Below are 16,903 nucleotides of genomic sequence, written 5' to 3'. Positions count from 1 at the left end.
GCTCATAAAAAAATAAATCGTCCTCCCTCATTTTAAATGGCACCGACCGCCACTGACCTCCATAGTGCTAACAGTAATAGTATTTTGGTTGGTCCACGAAACAAACAGAGAAACACCATAAAGAAGGTTTTCACAAAAAATAATACACTCAGTTTAACTGTTATTCAACTCTGCTTGATATTACTGTCCATGGATAATATCAAGGGAACTGAACTGTCAAATGAATGTACACAGTAAATGTCTATCCACAGGTCAAAAGTCTGGTCCTGCAAAAACAAACATCAACGTACAGTAACACCGTAACCACACTGGTCCATCTGCAGTAATACAGTCCCACTGCATGTTGAAGAGCGGTTTCTTTGGGAGATCTCCATGAAGTGCATTAGAGCCTTTGACTAGCATCATAAACAATACAATGGCATAGGAATGAACATATAACTAGTATTCCCTTCCAAACAGTGGTAGGTCTTCAGCTCTTCATAAGATTCATTGGTTTGATTGTTCCTGTTCATCCTGTTTGTATACTATATATCCTCGAGACAGGAGGTATAATTTTGGTCCTCATCATGTCAGTGGTAAGACATAAAGGGAAATAGCGTGCATGTCTACCATGCCTTTCTGAGTGTGTGTGTCCCTGCCAACAATATATAAAGACACTTGTCTATGAACAGCAGTGGAAAGTATTCATAATACAATCTGGCCAAACAGGATTTTTTTTGAAAATGCACTTCGTATGAATACTCAATGTTTATACATGCCGGTAGAAATGTAGAATGCATAAGTCTTTTTTTTAGAATGTGAGTGGATTTTAGAGGACAACAATATCTTCCAATCTTCAAAGTTTAACAGATAATTAAATAATCTAGAACTTGAGTTTCCCAGAGGTTTGGAATTTTCAACGGTTCACATTATGGAATGCACAGTGCAAAAACAAAAACAACAGATAAAACCACAGTCATCCTTATCTTCATTTTCTTCTTATTTTTTTTTTTTTTTTTTAGTGGTTAAACTATTAATGACATCATCGAGGACCGACTGAGCCATTCAACAGTTGCCAGGTGCTGGCCGGTCCCCTCCAGGCTATCGCTCTCTCCCTCTGTCCGTCCAGGGCCTTCCTCAGACTGACTGGGTTCTGCTCTGCTCACTGACACAACAACAGACACCCACAGACCTGGTGCTAAGAAGTCCCTCCTTCAGGGCCACATCTTCCTTTCGTCTCTATGGCCTGTATTATTCACAGACACTGGGGAAATAAGACTGTGGATGGGAAGTATTTCTTTACTGTAAGTGCCTCCATCAGACCTTTAGGTCTGTAGTTGTTTTAAAGGCCAAAGAGTGGTCAATATGACGGCACACGGCTGGTATGGACGTGTCCTTCTGAATACACACAATAAAAATGACTCTGTCTAGCTAGGGCTAGACCACGGACAGAGTCAAATAATCAGCTGTTTGAGAGAACATCTTTTACCTCACATATACACTGACAGGTCTTTGGTGTGGCTGAGCAGGCTACATTAGTTCCACTGTGTTGAGTTCACTCTTTGCTGTGTTAAGTTGCACTGCATACAGTCTTAGGAGAATGGACGGTGGTCTTTGAGGCACTGTGTGGCTTTAAGGTCTCATTGGTTAAGGCAGAGTTCCACAGTCTACACTCTTCCCCCTCGTCGTGTGACAGGGCAGGATCTCCACGGCTATTGGGACGTCCTGAAGGAGAGGTCTCTGAGGTCAACAGTCAGCATCTTTCACATGGAATTGTCGTCATGCTCCATAGGCTCGTCGGGGAGGCTGGGGGGCAAACACATAGAGAAGATGGTTAGGAAAAGCATCATATTTGTATAGTACTGTACAGGGGAGTCTGCCCTTTACTCTGAGAGTGTTAAGGAGTGTTTGAGAGCGTTTAGTAGTGTTTGGGTACATGTGCTCCTGTCGTACCTCTTGCTGGTCAGGACCCCCACAGAGAGAGAGGCCAGAGCATTGACCGCATCAGTCTCCTCACAGTCTCTTCTCTGAGCACCCAGGAAGGACAGTCCCACGGAGCTACTGAATGTCTTCAGGGACTGCCAATACTGACCTGAAAAACAGACAGAGAATATTTTGGGCTATACAGTAGGAGAGAGTGGGGTAATTGAGCCAATGGCCATTGGAGTAAGTTGAGCAAATTGAAGTGTTTTCTAATGCAAGGCATTATCGCTGGGTTATCAGGTAACAACATGGCCTATGTTAAAAGTGTTAAAGAAAGTACAAAGTGTTTGTTGGGTGTTAAGCCATGCTTAAAATTATTTAAAAAATGTAAAGTGATTGATCTGTGTTTGGGAAATAAAGATAGACATGGTTTTAAAAGGTAGCGGTAATATTTCATTCAGTAGGGGCTTAACTTACCCCATATGTAAGGCATGTCAAGAGACCACTTTTTTGGGACAAGATATGTTTTCAAAACTATATATTTTTTTACATATATTCAGACAGTGCCTTTCAAAAGTATTCATCCCCCTTGGCGTTTCTCCTATTTTGTTGCATTACAACCTGTAATTTAATGGATTTTTATTTGGATTTCATGTAATCCACATACACAAAATAGTCCAAATTGGTGAAGTGAAATTAAAAAAATTACTTGTTTAAGGAAAATCAACTACAACAACAAAAAAAGGGAAAAGTGCTGGGTGCCTATGTATTCACCCCCTATGAAGCCCCAAAATAAGATCTGGTGCAACCAATTACCTTCAGAAGTCACATCATTAGTTAGTTAAAGTAAACCTGTGTGTCACATGATCTCAGTATATATACACCTGGTCTGAAAGGCCCCAGAGTCTGCAACACTATTAAGCAAGGGACACCACCAAGCAAGCGGCACCATGAAGACCAAGGAGCTCTCCAAACACGTCAGTGGAGAAGTACAGATCAGGGATGGCTTATAAAAAATATCAGAATCTTTGAACATCCCACGGAGAACCATTAAATCCATTATTAAAAAATTGAAAGAATATGGCACCACAACAAACCTGCCAAGAGAGGGCCACCCACCAAAACCCACAGACCAGGCAAGGAGGGCATTAATCAGAGAGGCAACAAAGAGACCAAAGATAACCCTGAAGGAGATGCAAAGCTCCACAGCGGAGATTGGAGTATCTGTCCATAGGACCACTTTAAGCCGTACACTCTACAGAGCTGGGCTATACAGAAGAATGGACAGAAAAAATCCATTGCTTAAAGAAAAAAAAATAAGCAAACATGTTTGGCGCAAACCCAACACCTCTCGTCACCCCGAGAACACCATACCCACAGTGAAGCATGGTGGTGGCAGCATCAAGCTGTGGGGATGTTTTTCGTCGGCAGGAACTGGGAAACTGGTCAGAATTGAAGGAATGTTGGATGGCGCTAAATACAGGGAAATTCTAGAGGGAAATTCTAGAGGGAAATACAGGGAAATTCCATCTTCCAGAGATTTGAGACTGAAATGGAGGTTCACCTTCCAGCAGGACAATGACCCTAAGCATACTACTAAAGCAACACTTGAGTGGTTTAAGGAGAAACATCTAAATGTCTTGGAATGGCCTAGTCATAGCCCAGACCTCAATCCAATTGAGAATCTGTGGTATGACTTAAAGATTGCTGTACACAAGCGGAACCCATCAAACTTCAAGGAACTGGAGCAGTTTTGCCTTGAAGAATGGGCAAAAATCCTTAGATTGGCTAGATGTGCCAAGCTTATAGGGACATACCCCAAGAGACTTGTAGCTGTAATTGCTGCAAAAGGTGGCTCTACAAATGATTGACATTGGGGGGTGAATAGTTATGCATGCTCAAGTTTTCAGTCTTATTTCTTGTTTGTTTCAGAATAAAAAATATTTTGCATGTTTTAAGTGGTAGGCATGCTGTGTAAATCAAATGATACAACCCCCCCAAAAATCTATTTTAATTCCAGGTTAAAAGGCAACAAAATAGGAAGAATGCCAAGGGGGGTGAATACTTTCGCAAGCCACTGTATACACAACATCTTGAAATATATGTAGATATCTTTGTTAAAAGAATACTATATTTCCCTTGACGCAGTGAAGCTGAATGTAAAACATGGCTCAACTTACCCCACTCTGCCCTACATTATGTGTGTTTATTCTGTGTGTTTATTTTGCCTAAACCAGAGCCAGTAAGCACACACACTTGAATGAGCAGTGAGCACTTTGGCTGCAGTCAGAAGGTTGAATCGTCCAACTGATATAAAAGCTAGTCCTTCATACTGTATGGGCCCATATGGCGAAAGATCAATATCGTTAATAGCCTTGTAGCCTAATGTATTAAATCATTCTGTGTACTCAGGAAGTCTACATTTCACAATAATTAGGATCAGACCAGAATAAAGGGATAGACAAAAATAGAATAGAGAGACAGAGGGAAAATAGGGACAGTGGTGTACTGTATGAGAAAGAGACATAAGGAGTAGAATGACTGTTTACCCACCATGTATCTGTATGACTCTCTGTAGCGAGCAAACACTGTTAGCATTGGGCTTCTGCAGCAGCACCTCCTCTGACAGAGGCTCCTGTATGGACAATAGTGGGAGAGGAAACCATCAGGCCACTAATCAACAACATCCTCCTTTCCAGCCCTCAATATCTTTCCTCTTATTTACAGTGCATTTGGAAAGTATTCAGACCCCTTGACTTTTTCCACATTATGTTATGTTACAGACTCATTCTAAAATGTATTAAAGTATTTTTATTCCTCATTAATCTACACACAATACCCCATAATGACAAAGCAAAAAACTTTTTTTTTGCACAAAAATAAATAAATAACTGAAACATATTTACATAAGTATTCAGACCCTTTACTCAGTACTTTGTTGAAGCACCATTGGCAGCGATTACAGCCTCAAGTCTTTTTGGGTATGATGCTACAAGCTTGGCACACCTGTATCTAGGGAGTTTCTCCCATTCTTCTCTGCAGATCCCCTCAAGCTCTGTCAGGTTGGATGGGGAGCGTCGCTGCACAACTATTATCAGGTCTCTCTAGAGATATTTGATCGGGTTCACGTCCGGGCTCTGGCTGGGTCACTCAAGGACATTTACAGACTTTGCCCCAGTCTGAGGTCCTGAGCGGTCTGGAGCAGGTTTCCATCAAGGATCTCTCTATACTTTGCTCTGTTCATCTTTCCCTGAATCCTGACTAGTCTCCCAGTCACTGCGCTGAAAAACATCCCCACAGCATGATGCTGCCACCACCATGCTTCACCGTAGGGATGGTGTCAGGTTTCCTCCAGACGTGATGCTTGGCATTCAGGCCAAAGAGTTCAATCTTGGTTTCATCAGACCAGAAAATCTTGTTTCTCATGGTCAGAGTCCTTTATGTGCCTTTTGGCAAACTTCAAGCAGGCTGTCATGTGCCAATTCATTGATTTTACCACAGGTGGACTCCAATCAAGTTATAGAAACATCTCAAGGATGATCAATGGAAACAGGATGCCCCTGAGCTCATTTTTGAGTCTCATCGCAAAGGGTCTGAATACTTATTTAAATAAGGTATTTCTAAAACCCTGTTTTCGCTTTGTAATTATGGGCTATTGTGTGTAGATAGATAAGGAAAAAATGGGGTTTAAAAGTAGTTCATATACTGCTTTAATGCACCTTAAACCAGTCTCTCACCTCAATGCCCAGGAGAGCGCTGACGCAGGCCTCGGAGGCGTCGCAGATGGCCGTGAGGTCGTGACCTCCCTCCAGGGCCATGATCACCCGGCCTCCAGCCAGACCCATCAGCTGCCGGGTCAGGAACCCAAAACCTGATGGACACATCAACAACTACACAGTCAATAAACTAGCCTAAATCATGTTCAATGAGGCATGTGTGCCAACTCCTTTTCTAGACTGACAACATGGCCATATACAGTACCTTCAGAACGTATTCACACCCCTTGACTTCTTTCACATGTTGTTGTGTTACAGCCTGAATTTAAAATGGATTATATTGAGATTTTGTGTCACTGGCCTACACACAACACCCCATAATGTCAAAGTGGAGTTTTATACTAATTAAAATGAAAACCTGAAATGCCTTGAGTCAATATGTATTCAACCCCTTTGTTATGGTAAGCATAAACACGTTCAGGGGTAGATATTTGCTTAACAAGCCACATAATACATTTAATGGACTCACTGTGTGCAATAATAGTGTTTAACATGATTACCTCCTCTCTGTACCCCACACATACAGCTATTTGTAAGGTCCCTCAGAAGAGCGTTGAATTTCAAACACAGATTCAACCACAAATACCAGGGAGGTTTTCCAATGCCTCGCAAAGATGGGTAGATGGGTAAAAATACAAAAAGCAGACATTGAATATCTCTTGGAGCATAACGAAGTTATTAATTACACGTTAGATGCTGTATCAATACACCCATTTACTACAAAGATACAAATAGAACAATATAATCAAAGTAAATGTACATGCGCCGAATACAACATAAAATATTTACTAAATAAACTAAAGTAAAACATTTAAAAAGTAACAATAAAATAACAATAATGAGGCATCCTTCCTAACTCAATTTCAAGAGGGGAAGGAAACCGCTCAGGGATTTCACCATGATGTCAATGGTGACTTTAAAACAATTAGAGTTTAATGGCTGTGATAGGAGAAAACTAAGGATCAACAACATTTCAATTACTGTAGAATACGAACCTAAATGACAGAGTGAAAATAAGGAAGCCTGTACAGAATACGAATATTCCAAAACATGCATCCTGTTTGCAATAAGGCACTAAAGTAAAACTGCACAAATTGTGGGAAAGAAATGACCTGTATGTCCTGAATACGAAGCGTTACGTTTGGGGAAAATCCAACACAACACATCACTAAGTACCACTCTTCATATTTTCAAGAATGGTGGTGGCTGCATCATGTTATAGGTATGTTTGTCATCAGCAAGGTCTAGGGAGTTTTTCAGGATAAAAAGAAACGGAATAGAGCTAAGCACAGGCACAATCCTAAAGGAAAACCTGGTTCAATCTGTTTTCCAATAGACACTGGGAGACAAATTCACCTTTCAGCAGGACAATAACCTAAAACACAAGGAGTTGCTTACCAAGAGGATATGTTATGTTCCTGAGTGGCCTAGTTACATTTTAGACTAACATCGCCTTGAAAATCTATGGCAAGACATGAAAAAACAACACTTGACAGAGCTTGAAGATTTTTTTTTTTATACTGTACAATCCAGGTGTACAAAGCTCTTAGAAACTTACCCAGAAAGACAGCTGTAATCACTGCCAAAGGTGATTCTAACATGTATTGACTCAGGGGTGTGAATACTTATGAGACATCTGTATTTCATTTTCAATACATTTGCAAAAATGTCTATAAACATGTTTTCACTTTGTCATTATGTGGTATGTTGTGTAGATAGGTGAGATAAAAAAAAAATCTATGTAATCCATTTTGAATTCAGGCTGTAAAAAAAATGAAATGTGGAATAAGCCAATGAGTATGAATACTTTGTGAAGTATTGTACTACAGTGCCTGTACCAATCTTAATGACATTTACAGCACAGATTCATATAAATCAATAAAGACACACATTTACAACAGTGATGCAACCAGGTCAGTGTGTACGAGGTCAAGGCTTATAAATGTCTTACCTTCTATTTATCAAGAACTAACCAGCAAAGCTCTGAAACCACTGTACAAGCTAGCTCATGGTCTAACGTGTACTGTTTGAGGAAAGCCTTGCTTACATTTGCCGGTGACCTTGTAACCCCCTAGAGGTGCAGGATGTCCCTCTGCTGCATCGAACCCTGAGGAGACCAGGATCACGTCAGGGGAGAACTCCTGAGCTATGGGCATCACCACCGTCCTGCAGGGAGGAACAACAGCATTCCAACAACACCTCGACAATATTTACTCCACAAACAGCCCTGTCTGGCTGTTAATTACAGTGAAGAGAGCAGGGTTGAGGTCGAGCTGCAGGGGCCTCCTGTTGTTTTCTGGACTGGCGTCAGCCACCTCTCTCTGTTAAGAGAGTCAACCAGCACAGCACAGAGCTGAGCAGAGCCACTAGCTAGCGAGGGAGCTAACGCAGGCATCTCTGCTGCCGCCCGAGTTCAAAGCCTCCATAAGCACGTCTGGTTCCCATTTGGAGCTTGTCACTCTCCTCACGTCACTGACAGCCTGCCATCTGGGATCCATTTGGGTTCATTATCCTGCGTTTGGATTCCTCCAGCCCAGACCCCCCCCACTCCCCACCACACTAACCAACCCTGCCTCCCCTGCAGACCAATAAAACCTCCCCTACTCCCCTGTGAGCCCAGCTATAGACAGACTACAGGGAGAACAAGAGAGAGAGAGAGAGAGAGAGGGCTCATTAAAGATCAATCAGAGCAAGGGAAGGGGAGAGGTAGGGAGAAGAGGAGAACAGGAATGAGACAGAGGAGACAAGGAGGTGGTGGGGGTGCATTCCTTACCCCTGGAGTTTAGAGAAACTGACTGAGAACATTTCACCAACAAACTTGTTAGACATTTTAAATCTGTGTGGGACAGACATGTGTGGCAACAAAATGGTGTCTTTTCAGATTCAAACAGAGGCTTTATTATTAAGTCCAAGGGTGGTGTACTACTGTGTGGAAAAGAGAGTTGTAATAGGAATATTAAACCCTGGTTTCTTATTACGTTGAAGTTCAAAACTTTTGTTGAAACTTTTCCAGTACTATGTTGTCATTCTCATTTTGTTACGCTGGCTTAGAGGTGGGGCCCACCCACCACTGTCTGTGGTCGCCACAGTTTCCTACGGTTGCCACCAGACAGCCGACCTAACCAAAATACAGAAACTTCATTAGAACCTGAACCACCCACCGGTGGCAATTAAGTGCTATGGAGGAAGTGGCAGTGAAATGTCTGTTTAATACAACAACCACCAAACCTGGAGACAATTTAATCTCACACATAAAACATTGAAAATTGGGACCGTACACATGCACTTCAAATGACTCCGATTCAGAAATGCGTCAAGAGTTTTTGCACTTTTGCAAATTACAGTCAATTCTGTATGAGGGGAGAAGGGGTCCTTTCTAGAAAGTGACAAGGTAAGACCTTCATTTTTCCATAGTTACAGAAATGGGGACGGGTGGACATTCATGTTTAAACCAGAAAGGATCATGGTCAGAGCTGTCGTACCTAAAAGCAGCGATGTACTCAGCATCACTCATAGGGGGGTCCAGACCTCCAGTCCAGGCCACGTTGACATTGAAGCCTTCTCCAGCACCAGATCCCACCTGCAACACAAGCACACACACAGAGACCTACTGAGACAATGCATTCTCCATGGAGATGCGGTCAATAACATAGAGGTGCTAGAGGCACAACACGTGTAATAGAATGTCTCCTAAACACACTAAGACCCTTGAGCAGACATCTGTCCACCGTTACTTTGGAACCTAGCTAGTTGCTCTAGCTTCTCTTGATGTCATGCCCATTGTCCTACTGGCAGAATGCCCGGTGTAGAGCTGACCCAATGATGTCACTTACCTCAGCTGGCCCCCCGCTGCCAGGGAAGAAGTTGCCGTCGTCATAGCGATGCAGTGAGATATACAGCACACTGGGATCATTGTAAAACACTTCCTGGGTCCCATTACCATGGTGAACATCCTAGCAACAGGACAGAGAAGATTTGGTTACATTAAATCACATAACTGCTGGCTTATTTTATGTCATATCCTAGACCTGGCCAATAGTAACAAAGAAAGCAATGTGAGACAGAACTCACATGTGTTTACTTGTGTATACATACATGTTTTCATGTGTATACAGTATATCATAAGGGTCATACTAAATACTGTAGTTATTGTCAAAACAGTAATAGGTCAACTGAGACGAGAATACCACCAACGAAAATAGTGTTGCTACTGTTATTGCTACAATCACTGAAACTGTAGTCCCTTACCCAGTCAACGATGAGGATCTTGTTGGCACTCAGTTTCTGTTGGAGCTGCTTGGCTGCGATGGCCACCGAGTTGAAATAGCAGAAACCCCTGGAGGGAGGGAGGGGGTGAAAGAAAGGTAGAGAAACAGACATTAGCAATACAAGATGATAGTGGTTAGGATACGAAGAAAAATGGTGGAATTCCTAAAAGCCGACTCAGCACACCAATAGGAGAGGCATAAATCTTCTCTCTGTTCTTTTCCTTCCCAGCTTCACTATCAGCCCATAAATATCTTTCATCAGACAGCGTGCTGACACTGCAACGCTCAGCAGAGGCCACTGTGGTTAGCCTGGGCACGCACTACCACAAGGAGTAAAAAACTACACACAAACAAAAACACAAGCACATTCGATATGAGAAAATGAGACAGACTTACATTGGGTTGGAAGGGTCAGCATGGTGGCCTGGGGGCCTCACCACTGCAAAGCCATTCTGGAGAGAAACAAAACAAAACAAAACATTCAGTATTCTTTCTCAAGTTGCCTGAGGCAGTTGGAGAGATAGTCTGGAGTGTGATTTGATGGGGATTACAGATCTCTGTGTCTCACCTTGAGCTCTCCCTTGGCCACTCTGAAGGCCAGCTCTGTGACACTGCCTGCAGCCATGCGCGACGCCGTGGACGTGTGAGACTCGTTCCAGATTGTGTCATTGTCCACCTGCCAATCAAAAACGACACCCGGGTGAGTGACAGGACAGCACAACTGCCAAGCTTGAAGGAACCAGTCATTAGTATGTGTTTAGAATCTGCTAGCATGCTATATGGATCAGGTGCAGTGTTTTTCTTTCCTTGGTTTCAATGGCACTAAGTATTACTACAGGTACACCAGTTTGGAGGCACACAGTCCTCACCTCAATCATTTATGGGACTATAAAACAGCTGTCTGATATATTACCATACATACAGTACACAGACACACCCCGGTGCCATAGAGATGTGCTACCCAAGCAACAGAGAAATACAAGAGGGAAAAACAGGACTTGTTTCCAGGGAGAGGAAAATGCATAAATGTTGAAAAATGCAGACATGGAAGAGGAAAATGCAGACATGGAGAGGAAAATGCAGACATGGAGAGGAAAACGCAGACATGGAGAGGAAAATGCAGACATGGAAGAGAAAAATGCAGACATGGAAGAGGAAAATGCAGACATGGAAGAGGAAAATGCAGACATGGAAGAGGAAAATGCAGACATGGAGAGGAAAACGCAGACATGGAAGAGGAAAACGCAGACATGGAAGAGGAAAACGCAGACATGGAAGAGGAAAACGCAGACATGGAAGAGGCAAATGCAGACATGGAAGAGGAAAATGCAGACATGGAAGAGGAAAATGCAGACATGGAAGAGGAAAATGCAGACATGGAAGAGGAAAATGCAGACATGGAGGAGGAAAATGCAGACATGGAAGAGGAAAATGCAGACATGGAAGAGGAAAACGCAGACATTTCCAGGGAGAGGAAAACGCAGACATGGAAGAGGAAAATGCAGACATGGAAGAGGAAAATGCAGACATGGAAGAGGAAAATGCAGACATGGAAGAGGAAAATGCAGACATGGAAGAGGAAAATGCAGACATGGAAGAGGAAAATGCAGACATGGAAGAGGAAAATGCAGACATGGAAGAGGAAAATGCAGACATGGAAGAGGAAAATGCAGACATGGAAGAGGAAAATGCAGACATGGAAGAGGAAAATGCAGACATGGAAGAGGAAAATGCAGACATGGAAGAGGAAAATGCAGACATGGAAGAGGAAAATGCAGACATGGAAGAGGAAAATGCAGACATGGAAGAGGAAAATGCAGACATGGAAGAGGAAAATGCAGACATGGAAGAGGAAAATGCAGACATGGAAGAGGAAAATGCAGACATGGAAGAGGAAAATGCAGACATGGAAGAGGAAAATGCAGACATGGAAGAGGAAAATGCAGACATGGAAGAGGAAAATGCAGACATGGAAGAGGAAAATGCAGACATGGAAGAGGAAAATGCAGACATGGAAGAGGAAAATGCAGACATTTCCAGGGAGAGGAAAACGCAGACATGGAAGAGGAAAATGCAGACATGGAAGAGGAAAATGCAGACATGGAAGAGGAAAATGCAGACATGGAGAGGAAAATGCAGACATGGAAGAGGAAAATGCAGACATGGAAGAGGAAAATGCAGACATGGAAGAGGAAAACGCAGACATGGAAGAGGAAAACGCAGACATGGAAGAGGAAAATGCAGACATGGAGAGGAAAATGCAGACATGGAAGAGGAAAATGCAGACATGGAGGAGGAAAATGCAGACATGGAAGAGGAAAATGCAGACATGGAAGAGGAAAATGCAGACATGGAGGAGGAAAACGCAGACATGGAAGAGGAAAACGCAGACATGGAAGAGGAAAATGCAGACATGGAAGAGGAAAATGCAGACATGGAAGAGGAAAATGCAGACATGGAGAGGAAAATGCAGACATGGAAGAGGAAAATGCAGACATGGAAGAGGAAAATGCAGACATGGAAGAGGAAAACGCAGACATGGAAGAGGAAAATGCAGACATGGAAGAGGAAAATGCAGACATGGAAGAGGAAAATGCAGACATGGAAGAGGAAAATGCAGACATGGAAGAGGAAAATGCAGACATTTCAAGGGAGAGGAAAACGCAGACATGGAAGAGGAAAATGCAGACATTTCCAGGGAGAGGAAAACGCAGACATGCCAACGAAGGAATTCCCTCACGGACATAAACATGCTGCTGTCCACTCCATCCTACATATCCTTCCTTCCTTTCATAATTCTTTCCCGTTTGTTCACAAACTTCTTTTCTAGCCGTCTGGCTCAGACAATGAAATTGGAGGCATTTCTTTAATACCCCGTGAGCATCATGTTTCTATTAGTTTGAAATCTCATAGTCCTCTCTGTGAAACAACGTCAACAACTCCCATCACTAATCACTCTGAATGGACCATATCATACACATGTTGGTAAGGACTTGGAGGGAAGAATTTCCAACTGAAATCGAGAGGTGTGTGTGTTGTGAGCAAGAGAGAGAGCTGGGGGAAAATGTGTGTATGTGCATGCATATATGTGTGTGTGTGTGTGTATGCATATGTGTGTGTCGGGTCTCTCACTTACCCCTACTCCTCCACATGGGAGCATCACAAACATCCTTTGAGAGAGAATGCCTGTGGGAGAACAATGAGTGGTATTATTCATCACAAATAATCCATGTTAACAGCTTATTTTCTTATCATTTTATTAGCATATGACATTACTGTTTATCTGTGTACCATCAGTGAAATTACATCTTACAGTTTTTCTCAATCGCATAGAAGCAATTTTTGGATCGGCATTGAAATGTATCTGTAGCAGAATGGCAATGATCAAATTGTGAAATACAGAACTTCTGACCATTGTATTGCCGTCGTACCTGCCTTGCATATCTTAGAACCGCTTTGGCAAAACTTTAAATACAAGTGTCGTCAGTGAATACATGTTTATTCACAGAATATTAACACATGGTTTTCATCAGAAGAGAAATGTGTGAATCTGCGTTCATTCTTATGTACTGTTTTGCAAAAGGCCACAGAGTTCTGTGTTTTGTGGACTCTGTTTTGAAAATCGACAAGATTGTTCCAGAAAATGCTTGTACGTGATTGAGAAAAACTGTAAATACACTAATGAGTTATCTTCTAAACATAAGAGATTCCAAAGTGCTATCAATACAGTGGCGTTAGAATCATTAACCAAAGGCAAATCTCTGTTTACTAGAGACACCAGAGAAAGTAGCTTAACTTTACTGTTGCCAAACTGTTGCCAGTTATACAAGGGGTCCTGGCATAAGTAGGCATGACAGATTAGATGAAAACATCATCAAATCTTTAGTGAAGACGTACCGGCCAGCTTGCGGTTGTCCAGTTTGAGGCGGTTGAGTGGGTTGGTGCCGTACAGCAGGACATGACGCTCTGAATGGACCGACTGCAGCTCCTCCAGGGTGGCCTTTCGACCCCGGATAGTCTGTGTGGGGGAACATGGACCAGACTTAGAGCAGACACTGGACCATTTAGTAAGATACAACTACCCATATCAATATTGAATATGGCTACAAATGAAAAGGCCATGTTTGTCCCTTGAGTCTACCCACAGGGCACAGACGTCAAATAAACGTCAATTCCACGTTGGTACAACGTGATTTCATTGAAATGATGTGGAAATAACGTTGATTCAACCAGTGTGCCGAGTGGGTAGGTAAAGAAAAAGGAGGTAAAAACTGAGGTTTATGTACCTCACACTGGCCCCTGAGACCTCTCTCCTGGAGACGTGACCAGATACTCTGGATCCTCCCAGCATGCTCTGGGTGGCTGCTGTTGTCACCACATGTGCACTGGTGCTTTAGCATCTGAGAGTCATAAACCAGGCCTGCAACCAAACAGAGACACACACTAACGTTAGTAGTTCCGGTGAATCAACAGCTGTAAGACAGATCTAACCACAAGAGAGATATTGAAACAAATGCAATAAGCATATAAACTGCTTACTACCCATATCAGAGTGTCCTTGACCAGGCCTCAGATTGGATCAATTGAATTACAGCCACAGTAGGGATAATAACCTACACATAAACAGGTTCCCTTGTGGCAGTGTGCCTGGGTGTGTGGTTCATTTCTTACCGGTGGTGAAGCGTGGTTTGCTATGTGGTTCTGGGGCGGGTATTGGCAGGGGCTTGTCTGGCAGCGTGAGGGAGGTGGAGGCTGGTGAGGACTGGGTACGGAAGAGGGGCCGGTGTGCACTGCCAAGCATCATGGGTACCGCCAGCGTCTCCATGTGGGCTGTCTGCCGACGCAACTGCTGCAGCTGTTTCTGTTTCTCCCATAGCAATGACTAGAGAGAGAGAGGGAGCAAGATAGAAAATGAGAGAGCCAGAGAGAGAGAGAGCCAGAGAGAGAGAGAGCCAGAGAGAGAGAGAGAGCAAGATAGAAAATGAGAGAGCCAGAGAGAGAGAGAGAGAGAGCCAGAGAGAGAGAGAGAGCCAGAGAGAGAGAGCCAGAGAGAGAGAGCCAGAGAGAGAGAAAGCCAGAGAGAGAGAGAGAGAGAGACAGAGAGAGAGAGAGCCAGATAGAGAGCCAGAGAGAGAGCCAGAGAGAGAGACAGAGAGAGAGACAGAGAGAGAGACAGAGAGAGAGACAGAGAGAGAGACAGAGAGAGAGACAGAGACAGAGAGAGAGACAGAGCCAGAGAGAGAGAAAGAGCCAGAGAGAAAGAGCCAGAGAGAGAGAGAGAGAGCCAGAGAGAGAGAGAGAGAGAGCCAGAGAGAGAGCCAGAGAGAGAGAGAGAGAGCCAGAGAGAGAGAGAGAAAGAGCCAGAGAGAGAGAGAGAGAAAGAGCCAGAGAGAGAGAAAGAGCCAGAGAGAGAGAAAGAGCCAGAGAGAGAGAGAGAGCCATAGAGAGAGCCAGAGAGAGACAGAGAGAGAGACAGAGAGACAGAGAGAGAGCCAGAGAGAGAGCCAGAGAGAGAGCCAGAGAGAGAGCCAGAGAGAGAGCCAGAGAGAGAGCCAGAGAGAGAGCCAGAGAGAGAGACAGAGATAGAAAGAGAAAGAGAAAGAGAAAGAGAGAGGAGATATGTTTAGTGCTGTTGTGATTTTCAACCCACAGGAATCTATACACGCAGAAAGTAAAGTCCTGCATGAAGCACGAAAAAAACAAAACATTGCTGCCCTCTGCTGGAAGTTTAAGGAAGGCATATTCTATTAGTGGTCCTCTATCATCTGTGTGTCTTTATCTTACCTGGTTGAGTATGAGTGTGTGTTGCAGATTGATCTGTTCTCCCTGGCTGTCCAAATCAGACACAGGCTCCGCTTCCCTCAGTGACTCCACCCGTGCTCGGCCATGATAGGTGTCGCTGGGCGTCGGCCCCACCTCCTCAGAGTCCATGTCTTCTGAGGGGATCTGTCTGAGCCGAGGCTTCTCACTGGATTTAGACATCAGCTGGAACACACACACAAAATTATTTATCAATTTATATTCATCCAACTCCATTCAAATCAATGAATTATTTTCGAAAAAGAAAGCTGCTGAAGGAGGAAACCATCCTTGGATTGTACAAAAATCAGTAACCCATTACAACAGAGTATGAGTGAGTATGAGAGTATGAGTGAGTATGAGAGTATGAGTGAGTATGAGTGAGTATGAGAGTATGAGTGAGTATGAGAGTATGAGTGAGTATGAGAGTATGAGTGAGTATGAGAGTATGAGTGAGTATGAGAGTATGAGTGAGTATGAGAGTATGAGTGAGTATGAGTGAGTATGAGAGAGTATGAGAGTATGAGTGAGTATGTGTGAGTATGAGAGTATGAGTGTATGAGAGTATGAGTGAGTATGAGAGAGTATGAGAGTATGAGTGAGTATGAGAGTATGAGTGAGTATGAGAGAGTATGAGAGTATGAGTGAGAGTATGAGTGAGTATGTGTGAGTATGAGAGTATGAGTGAGTATGTGTGAGTATGAGAGTATGAGTGAGTATGAGAGTATGAGAGTATGAGTGAGTATGAGAGTATGAGTGAGTATGAGAGTATGAGTGAGTATGAGTGAGTATGAGAGTATGAGTGAGTATGAGTGAGTATGAGAGTATGAGTGAGTATGAGAGTATGAGTGAGTATGAGAGTATGAGTGAGTATGAGAGTATGAGTGAGTATGAGCGTATGAGTGAGTATGAGAGTATGAGTGAGTATGAGAGAGTATGAGAGAGTATGAGTGAGTATGTGTGAGTATGAGAGTATGAGTGAGTATGAGAGTATGAGTGAGTATGAGAGTATGAGTGAGTATGAGAGTATGAGTGAGTATGAGAGTATGAGAGAGTATGTGTGAGTATGAGAGAGTATGAGAGTATGAGTGAGTATGAGAGTATGAGTGAGTATGAGTGAGTATGAGAGTATGAGTGAGTATGAGAGTATGAGTGAGT

At 43.1% G+C, this 16,903-nt stretch overlaps 1 protein-coding gene across 7 annotated transcripts in view; it reads right to left on the bottom strand.

The window, feature by feature from the left end:
- Window positions 1-485: 485 nt before the first annotated feature.
- Window positions 486-16,903, bottom strand: part of LOC110492207 (histone deacetylase 7) — a 69,068-nt gene continuing 52,650 nt past the window's right edge. For 6 of the 7 annotated variants that reach the window (XM_036947168.1, XM_036947170.1, XM_036947169.1 and 3 more), the window contains exons 12-26: window positions 15,731-15,931; window positions 14,618-14,828; window positions 14,233-14,366; window positions 13,844-13,964; window positions 13,083-13,132; window positions 10,515-10,622; window positions 10,343-10,398; window positions 9,927-10,014; window positions 9,512-9,631; window positions 9,161-9,258; window positions 7,726-7,844; window positions 5,640-5,773; window positions 4,456-4,537; window positions 1,933-2,071; window positions 486-1,785 (exon numbers count right to left, since the gene is read on the bottom strand). In XM_036947168.1, coding sequence (XP_036803063.1) covers window positions 1,743-1,785; window positions 1,933-2,071; window positions 4,456-4,537; window positions 5,640-5,773; window positions 7,726-7,844; window positions 9,161-9,258; window positions 9,512-9,631; window positions 9,927-10,014; window positions 10,343-10,398; window positions 10,515-10,622; window positions 13,083-13,132; window positions 13,844-13,964; window positions 14,233-14,366; window positions 14,618-14,828; window positions 15,731-15,931 — 1,704 coding nt within the window. In that variant the 3' untranslated portion in view covers window positions 486-1,742. The other variant, XM_036947174.1, reaches the window with a different exon arrangement.

This window comes from Oncorhynchus mykiss, chromosome 16, assembly GCF_013265735.2.
Source record: "Oncorhynchus mykiss isolate Arlee chromosome 16, USDA_OmykA_1.1, whole genome shotgun sequence".
Taxonomy (NCBI): domain Eukaryota; kingdom Metazoa; phylum Chordata; class Actinopteri; order Salmoniformes; family Salmonidae; genus Oncorhynchus; species Oncorhynchus mykiss.
The sequence above is the reverse complement of the archived record's forward strand: the minus strand, read 5'-3'. Positions and strand labels throughout refer to the sequence as shown.